This window comes from Chiloscyllium plagiosum, chromosome 39, assembly GCF_004010195.1.
Source record: "Chiloscyllium plagiosum isolate BGI_BamShark_2017 chromosome 39, ASM401019v2, whole genome shotgun sequence".
NCBI classification, from domain to species: Eukaryota; Metazoa; Chordata; class Chondrichthyes; order Orectolobiformes; family Hemiscylliidae; genus Chiloscyllium; species Chiloscyllium plagiosum.
Genome location: NC_057748.1, coordinates 14123309 through 14141398, shown reverse-complemented (window position 1 = coordinate 14141398; position 18090 = coordinate 14123309). Strand labels below are relative to the sequence as shown.

At 45.7% G+C, this 18090-nt stretch overlaps 1 protein-coding gene across 2 annotated transcripts in view; it reads right to left on the bottom strand.

Moving 5' to 3' along the window:
- Nucleotides 1-1069: 1069 nt before the first annotated feature.
- The window catches only part of LOC122542253 (cytokine receptor common subunit beta-like), a 61242-nt gene continuing 44221 nt past the window's right edge, over nucleotides 1070-18090 (bottom strand). For both annotated transcript variants that reach the window (XM_043679795.1, XM_043679796.1), the window contains exons 10-14: nucleotides 15558-15741; nucleotides 13118-13202; nucleotides 10165-10234; nucleotides 7290-7387; nucleotides 1070-4498 (exon numbers count right to left, since the gene is read on the bottom strand). In XM_043679795.1, the coding sequence (XP_043535730.1) occupies nucleotides 3205-4498; nucleotides 7290-7387; nucleotides 10165-10234; nucleotides 13118-13202; nucleotides 15558-15741 (1731 nt within the window). In that variant the 3' untranslated portion in view covers nucleotides 1070-3204. The remainder of the gene's footprint in view (nucleotides 4499-7289; nucleotides 7388-10164; nucleotides 10235-13117; nucleotides 13203-15557; nucleotides 15742-18090) is intronic.

The following is an 18090-nucleotide window of genomic DNA, read 5'->3' as shown; positions in this document are numbered from 1 at the left end:
CAGGGTTGGAGGATTTGAGCTATAGGGAGAGGTTGAACAGGCTGGGGCTGTTTTCTCTGGAGTATCGGAGGCTGAGAGGTGACCTTATAGAGGTTTACAAAATTATGAGGGGCATGGATAGGATAAATAGACAAAGTCTTTTCCCTGAGGTTGGGGAGTCCAGAACTAGAGGGCATAGGTTTAGGGTGAGAGGGGAAAGATAGATAAGAGACCTAAGGGGCAACGTTTTCATGCAGACGGTGGTATGTGTATGGTATGAGCTGCCAGAGGAAGTGGTGGAGGTTGGTACAATTGCAACATTTAAGAGGCATTTGGATGGATATATGAATAGGAAGGGTTTGGAGTGATATGGGCCGGGTGCTGGCAGGTGGGAATAGATTGGGTTGGGATATCTGGTCGGTATGGACAGGTTGGACCGAAGGGTCTGTTTCCATGCTGTATGACTCTAATTCTTGATCAATGGGAGTACATACGGCCTCTACACAAGTGCAGAGGAGATTTACCAGGATGCTGCCTGGACTGGAGTGCATGTCTTATGAAGAAAGGTTGAGGGAGCTAGGGCTTTTCTCATTGGAGCGAAGAAGGATGCGAGGTGACTTGAAAGAGGTGTACAAGATGATGAGAGGCAGAGATACAGTGGATAGCCAGAGACTTTTTCTAAGGCTGGATATGTCTATCACAAGGGGACATGATTTTAAGTTAATTGGAGGAAGATTTAGGGGAGATGTCAGAGGTAGGTTCTTTCCTCAGAGAATGGTGGGTGTGTGGAATGCACTGCCCGTGGTGGTAGTAGAGTCAGATATATTAGGGACATTTAAGTGACTCTTGGATAGGCACATGGAAGATAGTACAATGTAGGTTATATAGGTTAGTCTGATCTTAGAGTAGGATAAAAGGTTTGTACAACATCGAGGGCTGAAGGGCCTGTACTATTCTATGTTCTAAGAATGTTATTCATTCGCACCCTGATGCCTACAGACCTTTATTCCAGTATCACAGAATTTTCCTTCCGTTTACTGCTAATGCCAGACACACTGAAACCCCAAAAAAAGTTATCCGGACGTCAATCTCAATTCGCGCCTATTTTTTATTAAAACCCTTTAAAACTGCACCACAGCATTCAACACTGCAAAAATCTGTAAGTTAACATTTCTTTTAACCATCCCCAAAAATATGTAGGAATCAAGGTTCCATCATTAAATATATGTACAGTACAAACTTTATTAATGTCTCAAATAAGTCAGAGGCAAAGTTTAACCAAGCTCATGAAATTCACATTCAATTAATACATCTGGAATTAAGTGCTAGTCTCAATAACTGTAAGCGTGATAATAATCATAAATTGTCATAAAGACCCAACTATTGCATCAATGTCCTTCAGGGAAGGAAATCTGCCATCTTTACCCAGTCTGGCCTACATTTGAATCCAGACCCACAGCAGTAGCATTGACCCTTTGATTCCGTTGATATTAAAGACAGTGAGGGCGATTGGGATAAAGCATTGGGATAGAGGATCAGCCCTGATCTTACTGACTGGCAGAGTAGGCTCGAAGGGCCGAATGGCCTACTTCTGCTGCTGGGTTTTATGTTTCTATGACTCCTGACTGTCTGTAGTTCAAGGGAAGTCATGAAATGGGCAACAAATCTTGGCAGTGGTGCCCTCACCCCATGGAAGAATAAGCTTCCACACTCTTCATCTTTCCCCTTTCACCCCTTTCCCATTTACGTATTTATCCAACTCCCTTTTGAAAGTTATTACTGAACTTGATGCCCTCATGTTTCCAGTATTCCATAACACAGCAATTCCTGTATGACTAATCTTCCTGCCACTAGAAACACTTTCTCCTTATTTATCAGATAGTTTAGTGTCTACCAAAAACCGTGAGACCTCACAATTTCAATCTGTTTAAGGCCATTTGTAGAACCATTGTTTCCCTGTACTTCCTCCCCTAAAAACTCTCACTTCAGAGACAGAAGTCCAAGGACTGCAAATCTCTGGAGCAGAGAAAGTACACTGTTTGGCGGTGCTGTCTCTTAGCCTCTGAGATAGATGGTCAAGGTCACTTGGTGTTATTTTCATGAGGAATTCTCTTTGGTGTCTTGGCCAAGACTCATCCCTCAATCCATAACCTTAAAAGCAGATTTATCTATCTATCACATTGCTGCCTGCGAGAGTTTATTGTGTGGAGATTAGCTGCCATGTTTCTTGCCTGGAATGCTTACAATGACCATTAGCTGCTCTCTCAATAGAGAGAGAGAGAGAGAGAGAGAGAGGAACGATGGCAGGTTTAACCTGCTGAACGCCATTGTTGGCAATCTTGAGATGGCAAAGCCTTTGTGGCAACCTCAGCCACTGCAGGAATTGATTGGCATCATCCTGCAGTTGCCCTGCCAACTGAGCCAAACAAGTACGTGACGATGACGCCAACACTTCATGAAGTACTCTACTGGATGGGAAATACTCTGGTACACCCTGAGGTGATGGAAGTTGCTAGATAAATAGTTTCTTTTAGATTGCCTGTAGGAGATGGCATCCATTATAGCTCCACTTCACTTCTTTATTTTGGCTGATTTGTCGCTTCCCAGCTGCCTCCATCGTTTCAACTTGTGAGGAAAGACTTTGCCAACCATTTCCTTTCCTCCACGGCCTCTCTTCTTTCGGAAGGGCGGGCTTTGAAAATCAAGGAGATGCCCTTGATTGGCAAACTCTCAGCCAAGTGAAGACAATAACCATCTTGGGCGCTTGTTCATTGCTGAGCATGACATCAATTCCTTGGCTTCTGATTGATGGTCAATGCCATTTTTGTCCAACTAGCTTGTTGGGAGATAAAACTCACACAAGATTTCACATAAGGCAGGTAAAATGTAAATGTTTGGTTGTTATCACCAGCAGAGTGTCAGAAATGACCATCCATGGACCCCTGATGCTGATAAACTGGGTATTGAGCTAACAACAGGTAAGATTAGCGTGTCGGTCCAGACAGTTCCTGACCAGAGCCTTTTGGAGAAGGAAGATGAGAAAATGTAGGACGCCTGAGCATATCTGCTTTGACGTGGTCGAACGGAGTTAGCATCAGAGAATGGTAGATGGATCCAGCACGGGAAGTGGCCACTCAGCCCATCGGTGCTTGTGCTGGCTCTGCGGGGCCACTAGTTCTGGTGGCTGCCTGAAACTGCTGCAGCTCCCCTTTCATTCAGTAAATGCTACGCAACTGTTTCCTCAAGATGGTTCTTGAAGAAACATGGAGGTGTAGACTGAGGTGGACCCATCTTGTTGCTTGTAATTTTGGGAGAATGAAATGAAGGCATTGCATTGGAACCCTCGTGCCAAACAGAGGGTTTTTTATCTGGCTCATTATCCATCGCTGGGCAGCATTTGTTGGATTCTTTTGGATTTGTTGGACGGGATCCTGGAATGAAGCAATAATCCCCAATTTGCTTCAGGATTAGTGGTTTACCTCCTTGTTGGTAAAGGATTACATTGGGAGCCTCGTTAGTAAGTGACAGTGCATCCTCTTTGGATGAAGGTTTCTGTGGGTCATCTTGGTGCTTCGATGGAGAATTAAAGTCCAGGCCGTTGTTAATGGCAGCTGCCCGAATAAAGTCTACGCCCTGTTGGTGGTCACTTGACAGACTCGGATTTTCACCTGGGCCCTGCTCGGGAGGAACGGGCGAGGGCCCTGTTTGATCGTTGGGTGGAATGCACACGTAGTTAACATTGTCAGGCGGCTGCCAAGATGCGACTGCGGGATTTTCCAGAGAGTTTTCGGGGCAGCCCCATGATCCCCAAGTGGTTTCATCACCCGCCGTGGGAATAGAGCGCCACGTCTCTGACCCCCCATCAGGGCCTGTTGGCTGCTGACTGGCCAGCGGGTATGCAATGGCGTCCAGCCACGGAAGGGCCTGGCTTGAACCGGAATGACCATTGTCATGAACGTAGCCAGAGTGAGCGTCTCCTGGGGATGTTGGGCCGGCGCTGGTCGCTAGGGGGCACAGGACGTAACTGGAAATGGGCGGTTGCTGTCCCAACTCCCTTTGACTCAAACCCGTGTCTGTGGCTTGGTCAGCGCCAACATGATGACCAACTGAACTCGGCATGTCTGGGTTGGGTTGTGGAGTGTTGAGAACATAAGCAGAAGATGGTGAAGGCAGTGTTGGTCCGTCATTTGCCTGCTCCAAATGTGGCCTTTCAGAGGGGTCCTCTGGGAGTTTCACATATCCAGGAGCCCCCATGACACACTCGAAACCTTTCTTGCATCCGTGATTCAATTCTGAATGGAACTCAGGCCCTGAAGGTATCGCTTGGTAATTGAACAAATACGGGCCATCGTAATCTGCCGGGTCACTCGGTAACATCAGAGGGTTAGGAAAGCCTTCGCCAGAAGGTGCGTCGGCTTCAATTGCAGGATACAATTGCTCTTGGCCAACTTGACCTTGAGTCAGCAGAGGGGACGAGATGGCTTTCTGCCTTTTCATCTGGACAGATGCTGCTTCCTCCCTGTTATAGGAGCAAAGTAAAAGGTTACAAGACTGCTGTTAATTCCTGAGACTTAAATACAGTCGGATCACGCACAAGGGCAAGTTTTACAAATACATGCACCTGTCACTGTCTGCCCATTCGTTTGAACACAGGGGCCAGTTGTGAAGTGCATGACAATGTCAGTCTCCGCCTTCTTGAGAAGCTCATTCCCCTATGCTCTGTTGTTCACAACTCGGGTTTTGAAATGCCAGCTGAGTTTAACCTTACCTTTAAATGACAAGCTTCCCTCATGGAGACTACTGAGGGAGTGCGGCACTGCTGCATGTGCCCTCTTGTGGTTGAGATGTAAAGTACCCGAAGAATTATTTCAAGGGGGATCGGGGGAGTTCTCTCCAAAATGTATCCCTCGACCCACAAACTGCCTGCCTGCTCTTTGCTGCAGGTTTGTTGACAGTTGTGTTCCCTATGTTGCCATCTAGACTGTTTTGGAAGGACTTCATTGGCTGTAAGGTGCTTTGAGACATTTGCTGGTTGTGAAAGGCGCTACATGAATGCAAGTCCTTCTTTCTTCTGAAGCTTTGGAATTCCCTGTCCTAAGTTCCTGTATCTCTCTACCCCTCCTCACTCCCACCTTCCCCCCCACCCATATAGATGCTACTCAAAACTGACCTCTCTGTGGATGTTTTTGGTCATATCTCCTCATGTGGCTTGGTGTCACCTTTTGCCGAGTTTTGCTCCCTTGCAATGTGTAACCACATGAATGGTGCTATGTAAATGCCATGGAGTTGTTGTTGCTGAGTGAGCTCTGCATCTGTAAAAGTTACCTTTAAGAACTACGACATTGAACAAGTAACATTGAGGCTCAGACATCGAGTGTGTCTTCTGGCTGAGCTCTGATGCTGCGTTCATTTCTGCAAATGTTAGTGAATAATCAGCTGAGGACCATGCTCAGGGTTAGAGCTGGTCTAAGTAAGATAAAATAGCTCTGCTCTCACAACCTGGCTTAGATCTCAGAATCAAAGATGAGTCAAGTTCAATCAAAAGGCATTTGACAACTGTCCCCAACACACTTTGCCTTTTCTTCCATAATGCCTTTGCCATTTAGTCTCTCCTGCCCTCCCGAGAATGTGTTTGTTCTCGCATCATCCTTTGCAGATCACTTTAAAATCTATGCCTCTCTCATTTTGAATTGGGAACAGCTAATCTCTATCTGCTCCTCCCAGCCCCGCTCATGATTTTGAAAGCCTCTGTCAGATGACCTCTCCAGCCGCCTTCACTCTAAGGAGAACAATCTGAACACCTTTAATCTATCTCCATGACTGAACCTTCTCACTCCAGGAACCATCTTTGTAATTCTCTTCTGCAATCTCTCTCTCTCTCTCTCTCGCTCTCTCTCTCCAATGTAATTACATATTTCGCATTGTAGACAGTACCTCAGTTGAGATCTAACAAGTGTCTTGTATGAATCCAACATCAACTGCTTGTACTCTCTGCCTCTGTTACAAATCTAGCAGCATTCTAGGTTTGTTCAATATATCGTTTCAGTTGCGTGACACTGTCATCTTTTGCTATAAATTCTGTGTCTTATGATCCTGCTCCACCTGCTGAAGTCATGATGTGGAGATGCAGGTGTTGGGCTGGGGTGGACAAAGTTAAAAATCTCACAACACCAGGTTATAGACCAACAGGTTTATTTGGAAGCACTAGCTTTCGGAACGCCGCCCCTTCATCAGGTGGTCATCAGTGCTCTGAAAACTAGTGCTTCCAAATAAACCTGTTGGTCTATAACCTGCTGTTTTGTGATTTTTAACTCTATTACGACACTGAGAGTACAGCTTGCTTTATTAACTGCTCTCTCCACCAGTCATACCACCATTAACGATCTGTATGCATATACATCCTCTGCTCCTGCACTCCCTTTAGTGCTGGCTTAGTGGTTAATACTGCTGCCTCACAACACCAGGGATCCGGGTTCATTCCCAATTGTTTGTGTGGAGTTTGCACATTCTCCCTGTATGTCTGCGTGGGTTTCCTCCGGCTGCTCCAGTTCCCTCCTACAGCCCAGAGATGTGCAGCTTAGGTGGACTGGCCATGCTAAATTGCCCGATGGTATCTAGGGATGTGTTGGCTAGGAGGATTCACCATGAGATATGTGGGATTACAGGGATGGTCCTCAGAGAGTCGGTGTGGACCGAATGGCCTGCTTCCACCTTCTAGTAATTCCACAATTATATTGTCTTTCAATGCTTTTCCTATCAAAATGCATCACCTCCCATTTCTCTGCATTGAATCTCATCTGCCACTTATCCGCCCACTCCACCGATGTGTCGGTGATCCCACATTGCCCTCCTCCACAGTTTACAAATCTTCCGAGTTTAGTGCCAGCTGCAGACTTTGAAACTGTGCCCTGTACCCCAAGATTCCCGATGAAGGGCTTATGCCCGAAACGTCGATTCTCCTGCTCCTTGGATGCTGCCTGACCTGCTGCGCTTTTCCAGCAACACATTTTTCAGCCCTGTACCCCAAGCTAAGAACAATCGATCAGGAAGAATAGCATAGCAGAGTGAGGTGTCCTAGCATACCCAGGTTCACTGCCGTGATCCCACAAGAAGCCATATGGAGGGGAGATCCACAGACCTCAATCTACTCACCTTGACATTCTCACTGGTTCAGTGAGAATGACATCTTAGTGGGGAGGGGACAGTGGGAGTGGTGTATATCTAATGTGATCTGTCCCTTGTACTAATTCCCAGTGAACGAATGAACGCAAAGCCATAGCAGGAGCCCTGTATTAAAGAAGAGGACTTACTTAGAAATGACCTGAGGATTTGTATCTCCTGTTTCATCAGGTACCACTTGACAGATGTTGCCTTCTTCCAGGGGGACCACATATCCCAGAATGCCTCTCTGGAAGGAGAAGGAAACAGATACAGATCAGCACAGGGAGGCAATGGGGGATGGGCTATCTCACTGCCCTAGCAATCCGACAATGCAGACTAATACTCTAGAGGAACATGGATCCAAGTCACACTCTGATAGCTGGTCAAGTTTAAATTCAATTAATAAAATATGGAATTGAAAACTGTTGTCATTGGCCAAGACACTATTATCAATTCTCATTAAATATCCATTCAGTTCGCCAATGTCCTTTAGGAAAAGAAATCTGCCAGCCTCACCTGGTGTGGTTGACATGTGACTCCAGACCCATAGCAATGTGGTTGGCTCTGAACTGCCCTCTGAAATAGACTTGTCAGCCAATGGGTTCAGGGCAATGTGGATAGATAACAAATACAATCCATCAGAGAGTCAAAAGGAACGAGATCCCGACTGACTGAGCTGGTGCTGCCAATGTGCCATTGGGGTCTGCCAACGTGACACGGTGCAGATAATAAATCACAGTGTTCCCACGCGTCCTGAGCAAGTTAGATCCTTCGAAACCTAGTGGTGTTTCTCACTTACAGGAGCAAGTCAGTTGACAGCATTGGGAATGATACAATTGGTGTTCATGATGCTACTGTTGGGGAGATGGCGTAGTGGCAATGTCACTCAGCAAGCAACCCTAGGATAATGCTCTAGGCTTATGGGTTCAAATCCACACTGCAGCAGATATTAACATCGAAAATCTGAAACTTTTAAAAAAGTAAATGCTACTGTAATGTCAATTGCTGTCATAAACCCATTGGGTTCTCTGATATCTTTTAGGGAAGGAAGTCTGCCGTCCTTACCCAGTCTGGCCTACATATGACTCCAGACCCACAGCAATGTGGGTGACTCTCAACTGCCCCATGGACAATGAGGAATGGACAATAAATGCTGGCCTGGCCTGTGACACACACGTCTCATGAACAAATTTTAAAAAGTGTGGGTTAGGGAAGATTATCAATTGTTTTTGAGACATTCTTTCATGAGATGTCACTGACAAGGCCAACTCGTATTGTCAATTCCTAACCTCCCTTGAGAAGGTGGGGGTGACCCACTCTCTTGAAATACCAGCGTCCTATTCTATTGGGTAGCTACCAATCAACTCCACAGCCATGGACCTCAATACCCATGTAAGGAAAACTCCACATGGATGGGAAATTTCCTTCATTAAAGGACAAATGTGAACCAAATGGATCTTCACGACAATCTGATCGCGTCATTGTCGCTACTAGGGATACCAGACTGTTTTAGGTTTATTTAATTAACTGGAAGAAATTCCCCAATTGAACGATTGCCAATGATTCTAATTCTAAACCTTTAAATTAAGAGGTTTCCCCATAATCATTAGATTACAGGATCTAAGTATATTGACTACGCAAACTGGAAAATGTGTCGGATGAATGAATAGGACGTGCAAGCATTTTAAATACATGAAACAGATCAGGCTCTAGCACAAGGTACAGAATGTGAATGACTCATAGCTTTATATCATAAATGCCCCAAGAGTATTATCACTAGACTGTATCCAAAAATGTTCTGGGAACCCATGTTCGATTCCTTCCATGGCAGATGGTGGAATTTGAATTCAGTGAAAATGAAATCTGGAATTAAAAATCCAATGATGACTAAGAAACCATTGTTGATGTTGGAAAATGTATCTGGTTCACTAATGTCCTTCAGGGAAGGAAACTGCCATCCTTACATAGTCTGGCCTCCATGTGACTCCAGACCGACATCAATATGATTGACTCTTAATTGGCCTCTTAAGGGGCTTAGCAAGCCACTCTGTTCAAGGGTGCTAGAGACGGGTGATAAATACTGGCCAGCCAACAATGCCCAAGTCACATGAGTGAATTACAAACCAAACCAATCAAGGTCAATCCTGGTCTCCCATTTATAGGAAGAATGTTGTGAAACTTGAAGGTGCTCAGAAAAGGTTTCTGTTGCCAGGGTTAGAGGGTATGAGCTATAGGGAGAGGCTGAATAGGCGGATGCTGTGACCTTATAGACGTTTATAAAATCATGACAGGCATGGATAGGGTAAATAGACAAGGCCTTTTCCCTGGGATGGGGGAGTCCAGAACTAGAGGGCATAGGTTTAGGATGAGAGGGGAAAGATATAAAATGCACCTAAGAGGCAACTTTTCCACACAGAGGATGGAACGAGCTACCAGATGAAGTGGTGGAATCTGGTACAATTGCAACATTTAAAAGGCATCTGGATGGGTATATGAATTGGAAGGGTTGAGATGGATATGGGCCAAGTGCTGGCAAATGGGACTAGTTTTATATAGGATATCTGGTCAGCATGGATGAGTTGGACTGAAGGATCTGTTCCCGTGCTGTACAACTCCATGACTCTAGGTCACACCATAAGAATGAAACAGTATTTGTCTGTCAGCATTTGCAGCGAGGGAAACAGAATTAACATTTCCACTCCAACATGAGTCTCCTTCAGAACATGTCCAGAACATCTCCAGTTTGGAAAGAAGCCACTGGACTCAGAATCATAGAGTCGTGGAGATGGACAGCACAGATGCAGACCCTTCGGTCCAACTCGCCCATGCTGACCAGACATCTGAAATTTGTGACTTGAAACATTGACTCTGCCAACAGCTGCAGCCAGGCCTGTTGAGTTTCCCCAGCACCTTCTGTGTTGTGAACGGCCCACATAGGGTCTGGAATGGACCATTCACCCCCATTTCCTCATCCTAGATCATGGATAGATTGCCAGCAACTGCTTTCAAGTGAAGTGCTGTTACCTGGCTGTGTTTGAGGAAAAGCTTGCTCTTTGCTGGGTCAGGGATGCTCTCCAACCAGGATTTCTTTTTTCTTTAACATGTAGAACAAACAAACATACAATCATCATTACTGAACTCAAAAGACTTGAGGTAGTCATACAGATAATTGTACTGAATGAAGTTCAGGCCACGTGGCCCAATATCTCTATCTCATTAGTTATGTGCCATGCAACACCCTCCCCACCTTATCTCACTCCTATTCCTCTATTACTTTCCCCTCAGGCACTTCAGCAGTTTTATGCATAGGTGTCCTTCACCTGTGCTGTACCATGAGGTAACATGTTGCACATTAGGATGTAAGAACCTAGGAGCTGGACCTAGGCCTGAACCTAGGCCTTTCATTGCCATTCTAGAACATGACTGATCCATCTACTTCATCATCATTTTCCCATACTATCCTGTATCCATTGATGTCACCAGTAAGCAGAAGTCTATCAACTTCTCTATTCCTGCACACCCCCGACAAGCTTTCATCCGCTTGGTCCATCAAGAATCTATTGAAGTCGAAACGTGTGGCGCTGGAAAAGCACAGCCGGTCAGGCAGTATCCGAGGAGCAGGAGAGTCGATGTTTCGTGCATAAGCCCCTCATTCCTGATGAAGAGCTTATGCCTGAAATGTCGACTGTTCTGCTCCTCAGATGCTGCCTGACCGGCTGTGCTTTTCCAGTGCCACACGTTTTGACTCTGATCTCTAGCATCAGTAGTCCTCCCTTTCTTCCAAGAATCTATTGAAGTCTGCCTTAAAAATATTTAAAAATTCTGCATCCACTACCTTTTGAGGAAGAGAGACTCTCAGACTGTCAACCCCTCTGAGAGAATCAATGTTATTCACCTCTACTGTTCCTTGAGGTTCTACCATAGTGACAGAGAATATTGGAGCTGGGGTGGGCCATCCAGTCCCTTCAGTTTGCTTTCCTATCCTAATCAGTGGCTCAGTGGTTAGCATTGCTGCCTCACAGCACCAGGGTCCCAGGTTCGATTCCAGCCTTGGGTGACTGTCTGTCTGGAGTTTGTACATTCTCCCCGTGTCTGCGTGGGTTTCCTCCGGGTGCTCCGATTTCCTCCCACAGTCCAAAGATGTGCAGGTTAGGTGAATTGGCCAAGCTAGATTGCCCATCGTGTTAGGTGCATCATTCAGAGGGAATGGGTCTGGGTGGGTTACTCTTCAGAGGGTCGGTATGAACTTGTTGGGCCGAAGGGCCTGTTTCCACACTGTAAGTAATCTAATCATTTACTGTGTTGTCATTTCATGGTATTTGTAACTGAGGGTCAATTAATGTCTGTTTGAATATTCTTTTCTATTCACGTCTGGGATATGGGCATCATTGGCTGGGCCAACATTTATTGCCCATCCCTAGCTGTCCTTCAGAAGGTGGTGGTGAGCTGCCTTCTTGAATCGTTGCTGTCCACGTGCCCTTAGGGAGGGAATTCTAGGATTTTGACCCAACAACAGGAATGGAGATATACTGCTAAGTCAGAATGGTGAGATTTGGAGGTGGTGGTCTTCCCATGTATCTGCTGCCTGTGTCCTTCTAGATGGAAGTGAGTTCAGAATGTGCTGTCTAATGACCATTGAAGAAGTTCTGCTGTGCATTTTATAGATGGTACACACTGCTGCTGCTGAGCGCTGGTGGTGGAGGGAGTGGTAATTGTGGATGTGGTGCCAATCAAGCGGGCTCCTTTGTCCTGGATGGTGTCAAGTTTCTAGAGTGACCATCAAGGAGTGCCCAGTGAAAGTGAACAGCAGAGACTCAGAAAACGTTTCTATTGTCAAAAATACTTGCAAGGCATTCTTGTCTCATTTCTGAGCTCAGGAGTTTGTCGGTAAAGGAGTTGGTTTCCTGAGAGTTTGTAAGACAAACTCTAACTGAGAGCTCACAAGTATGGTACAGAGGATGCTCTGCCTGGATTCTAAGTGAAGACTTTGGATGGTTTATTTATAAAAATAAGGATATGTAAAACAAAAATGATGTTTCCCTGGTAGTGTGCCGGAACCAAGGAACACAGTTTTAGAATAAAGGTGAGTCATATCAGACTGAAATGAGGGAATGTTTTCACGTAGAGGGTAGTGACTATTTGGAATATACGCACACAGAGGGCTGTTGGAGGCTGAGTCATTGAATAAATTCAGCCTCAACTTACGTAATTGATTCCCAGGTAGCAACGCTTTTGGAGACGGTGCGTGAAAATGGTAGTGAGGTAGATGATCTAGGATGGGAGGGGCTGAATGGCGTCTTTCTGCTCCAATGTTCCTATATCCCTAAGGTGGAACCCAAGGAGCGGTGGACGGTGACCATCATTGAAGGGAAAATAAGGCTGAAAGGAGAGAGGGAAGACAGAATAAAGAGTGTGGAATGAGAAGGAGGCGGAGAAAGATGGAGGGCTTGAAATCCTGATGACTCATCTGCCAATCATTCCTATTTAAAAGCTTTCATTATCAAGGCTACCACCTCATAGAATGCTTTCAGTGTGGAAGCAGGCCATTCAGCCCATACTGAGCCTCCAACACAGTGTATCCTCCATTTGCCCATGGCCAACCCATCCCCATGGGGCAATTCACCTAACCTACTCATCTTTGGGAGGAAACTGGAACACCCAAGGGAAACCCCACACAGACACGGGGAAGCACGTGCAAAGTCCAGACACTGGCAATCACCCAAAGCTGGAATCGAACCCAGATCCCTGTCGCTACGAGGCAATAGTGCTAACCACCGGGCCACTGTGCTGCACCTCAGTAGACATTTATAAAAATGCTCATGGACTATCAATGTTAGTCTGATGCTCACAGAACAAAGGCAGAATTAGGTTTTGGAATTTCCTGGGTTAAATCCCAGAGATCCAATGGCTATCAGCCAGCAGTCTCACTGAGCGGATTCAGATCATTAACACCAAACAGAAGGACAAGATATTTTACCTTTGTATCAGGCAGAGAAAGGGTCGAATAAATAGGGTTAAAACCATCAGAATTATAACTGCCACGATGATGACTATCTTGTTATCTAAATGAAACATAAACAAAAGAAAGGACATTGAAAGAAACATTAATTGGATTGTGATTTTAATGACTTGTAAGAATGTTGCACTGTGGTGTGCTCCTTACCGTGCTGACTGTAGCCTGTTTATTGTGTGCTCAATTTTACTGCACTATGCTTTAAGGAACATAGTCTACATGTTAATGATCAATTTGAATTGAATTGCATTGAATTAGCTTTATTAGTCCATAAGACCTTAACAAATAGGCGCCAAAATTAGGCTATTCGGCCCATGGAGTCTGCTCCACCATTCAATCATGGCTGATATTTTTCTCAACCCCATTCTCCCACTTTCTCCCTGTGACCTTTGATCCCCTTAACAATCAAGAACCTATCTATCTCCGTCTTAAATATACTCACTGACCTGGCTCCCACAGACTTCTGTGGCAGTGAATTCCATAGATTCCCCACTCTCTGGCTGAAGAAGTTTCTCCTTATCTCCATTCTAAAACGTCTTCCCTTTACTCTAAGGCTGTGACCTTGGGTCCTAGTCTCCCCTGCCAATGGAAACATCTTCCCAATGTCCACTCTGTCCAGGCTGTTCAGTATTCTGTAAGTTTCAATTAGATGCCCCCCATCCTTCTAAACTCTATCGAGTATAGACCCAGAGTCCTCAAACATTCCTCATATGTTAAGCTTTTCATTCCTAGGACCATTCTCGCAAACCTCCTCTGGACCCACTCCAGGGCCAGTCCATCCTTCCTGAGATAAAGGGCCCAGAATTGCTCACAATATTCTAAATGTGTCACATGTACCCACGTGAGTGCAGTGAAAAGTTTTCAAGCCACCACCTACAGTGCCATCCTCGGTACAAAGGTACAAAGATGCAGATTCTTAAGCTGAAAATGTGTTGCCGGAAAAGCGCAGCAGGTCAGGCAGCATCCAAGGAACCGGAGAATCGACGTTTCGGGCATAAGCCCTTCTTCTTATGCCCGAAACGTCGATTCTCCTGTTCCTTGGATGCTGCCTGACCTGCTGCGCTTTTCCGACAACACATTTTCAGCTCTGACCTCCAGCATCTGCAGACCTCACTTTCTCCTTGCAGATTCTTAAGGACAAATTCTTAGAAATAAAAATTGGAATAAAAAAGGAATTAAAAGGTCCAGCATTCCAGACCTTCAAAAGTACAAAATCACAGGAATAAATGAGAAAAATAAAGACATGAGAAGTTCAGAATAGTTGTGCTTCCACCATAATATGACAAAGTGAAAAACATCGGTTTCCTCCTACAGCCCAAAGATGTGCAGGTTAGGGTGAATTGGACATGCTGAATTGTCCATAGTGTTCATGGATGTGTAGGTTTGATTAGATTAGGTTCCCTACACTGTGGAAACAGGCCCTTCAGGCCAACCAGTCCATACCGACCCTCTGAAAAGTAACCCATCCAGAACTCATTTCCCTCTGACTAATGCACCAAACATTCTGGGCAACTTAGCATGGCCAATCCACCTGACCTACACATCTTTGGACTGTGGGACGAAACCAGAGCAAACCTACGCAGACACGGGGAGAATGTGCAAACTCCACACAGACAGTCGCCTGAGGCTAGAATCGAACCTGGTGCTATGCAGCAGCAGTCCTAACCACTGAGCCACCGTGCCAGTTAGGTGCATGTCTCAGGGGGAAATGTAGAGTAATAGGGTAGGGGAATGGGTCTGGGTGGGTTACTCTTCAGAGCGTCGGTGTGGACTTGATGGGCCTGTTTCCACACTGTAGGGATTCTATGATTAAATGATTTACAGTTCTATGTGGGAATAGTCTATTCATTGGGATGGTATTGTGGTGGTTTACATGCAATAGAGATGGAGAAGGATCGGTTTAACTCCTGGCAATTTACTTTTGCCCTCTGTTTAATCTCTGCTACTTGGAATCTAAATGACACTGAGTGCTGTTCACTGGCCTCCACGTGAAAACTTGCATCCCTCCAGAATTTCACCCCTCTTTATCTCTGTAACCTCTTCAAGCTTCTGAGATCTCTGTTCACATCCCTGGACACCATGGTGCAATTTCCCATAGCCAATCCACCCCAACAGGCACATCTTTGGATTGTGGGAGGAAACCAGAGCACCCGAAACCCACACAGACACGGGGAGAACGCACAAGCTTGACGCAAACAGTTGCCCAAGGTTGGAATTGAACCTGGATGCCTAGCACTGTGAGGTAGCAGTGCTAACTGTGTGCCACCGTGTCCTCCCAAGTGGGTAAAGGGTATGCATTTTGGAAGTTGCCATTGACAGTCTACTGATAAGTAGCGGTTGTTGTTGCTGGTGCAAACAATGCGTGAAGAAACCCTATGAGAATAGTTGGATTTTGCCGACATACCAGGGTCTGTTTGAAATGAAACTTCATGGCTCCAGTCACTCCACGGTCCACAGTAGGAATAGTTATCCTTTCGACATTTCACCTTCGCTCTCATTCTGACAACATAGCGACTGGATGCCTCCAATGAATTCTTTTGGATTTGGAAGGATTTGGTATCTTGAGGAATTTTCTGCCCTTTGGCATTCTGGCAGAAGACAATGATGTGTTATACTATGTTGCAATATTGTCTAGCTTTGAAGTACTATCTGAATCCACCACCAATATTTTAGTGAGAAATAATGGCGCAGTGACGTTTAGATCATTTATGGGTCGTCTGCCATGGTTTTAAAAAAAAATTTTTATTAAACAATACACAGTTTACGAAACAATTAACACGAACAGCTGCATACAGAGTAACAGCAATTTTACAAGGGAGAGGAACAGCAAAAGCTAGGCCCCAAACCCTACCGTTCAACCAGTTTTCAGGGAAATGAGGACAAACCTCAAATCCCAGTCTCAGTCATCACAAAAACAGTAATAGTGCATAAAATACAGACCCCCCAGCAAGCCCCCACCTCCCCGTCACTCCCACCTTCCAGCCACTCTAAGGCAGCCCGCCCCTATGCCTCTTCCGGGTCTCGGTCCGTTCCCATGCCTCTACCGGCTCCCGTCATGGTATTATTACACTTGAAATTTAATCAGCCTAATTATGTAGTTAATTTGTTAATTGGTATGGCATCATGCCTCAGCAGTTAGCACTGCTGCCTCACAGTACCAGGGACCCAGGTTCGATTCAGGCCTTAGGCAACTATCTGTGTGGGTAAAGTTAAAAGTCACACAACACCAGGTTATAGCTCAACAGGTTTATTTGGAGGCACTAGCTTTCGGAGCGCTGTTTCTGCATTGCTTTGAAAGCTAGTGCTTCCGAATAAACCAGTTGGACTATAACCTGGTGTTGTGTGACTTTTAACTTTGTCCACCCCAGTCCAACACCAGCACCTCCAAATCATATCCATGTGGAGTTTGCATGTTCTCCCCATGTCTGTGTGGGTTTCCACTGGGTACTCCAGTTTCTTCCCATAGTCCAAAGCTGTCAAGGGTAGATGGATCGGCCAGGCTAAGTTGCCCATAGTGGCTAGGGCGATTAGCCATGGCTAATACAAGGTCATGGGGATAGGGTGGAAGTGGATCTGAGCAGGATGCTCTTCAGAGGTTGCACACTCAATGGACAGAATGGCTTCTTTCTGCATTGTTGGGATTGTATGATTTAAACTGCCATCCAATTATTCCATCCAAAACCAGGAAGGATGTTGTGTTAGTATTTAACTTTCTTCCTTTCTGATATTCTCCTCATAAACTCACTGACATGCAACCTTAACAGCTCAAGTACACACACACACACCTCACATATATATGTGCACACACATGTATCTTACATAAACATCTTCCATTGGCAACTTCACATGCATGCATCTCACAATTAGCCACTCAGTCTCAATCACGCACACTTCATTTACTAATTAAACTTGTGGTTCAGACAGCTCTCACATGTACGTACATACTTGTGCTGATCTAGTTGCTGGCAAAAGCCTTTGTTTACTCTTCTACAATGTCCCTTTAAGACCAAAATTGGCTGGAGAGAATTCTGAAATTTGTTTCCTCATCATGACATAACTCCAAGAAAAGCTTATGTACTATGTCAACAGTGAGGTTAGAGACAAAGAAAAAGCGGCAGGTACTGGAATCTGAAGTAGACAGACAGGAGGCTGGAGGAACACAACAAGCCAGGCAGCATCAGGAGGGACAGGCAGGAGGCTGGGGGAACACAGCAAGCCAGGCAGCATCAGGAGGGACAGGCAGGAGGCTGGAGGAACACAGCAAGCCAGGCAGCATCAGGAGGGACAGGCAGGAGGCTGGGAGAACACAGCAAGCCAGAAGGTGCAGAAGTCAATGTTTCAGGCGTAACCCTTCTTCAGGACTTGGTGTGTGTGTGTGTGTGTAAGGGGAGCTGCAGATAAAGGAGTGGGGAGAGGTGGTGGAGGGTTTTGGATGGGGGAGGGCATGGAGTGGTGAGGTAGGGATAGGTGAACACAGGTAGAAGGTACAACCTGGTTGGTCAATGGGAGGAATGAATCCGGTTGGTGGCTGGAAGGAAGAGTTGGTCAGAGCAATGGAAGGGAGGGGGAGGGGCTGGAAAGGGAGTCGGGGATAGGAAGGAAGGTTATTTGAAATTGGAGAACTCATTGTTGAGTCCTCTGGACTGCAGGCGGGCCAGGCAGAAGATGCGGTGCTGTTCCTCCAGTTTGTGGTGTGATTTGCAGTGGCAATGGGGGAGGCCAAGGATGGTCATTTCGGAAAGGGAGTGAGAAGGCTTTGAAATTGGAGAACTCAACGTTAAGTCTTCCGGGCTGTAGGTTGCCGAAGCAGAAGTTGATTTGAAATTGGAGACCAGAAGGATCCTTGCAGCAATATTAGTTCAGCCAACATTTTTGTGTTTGACATTTTAGAATACACCGAGTATTTGCACAATGAGGGACCAAACATGGTTTCCTCC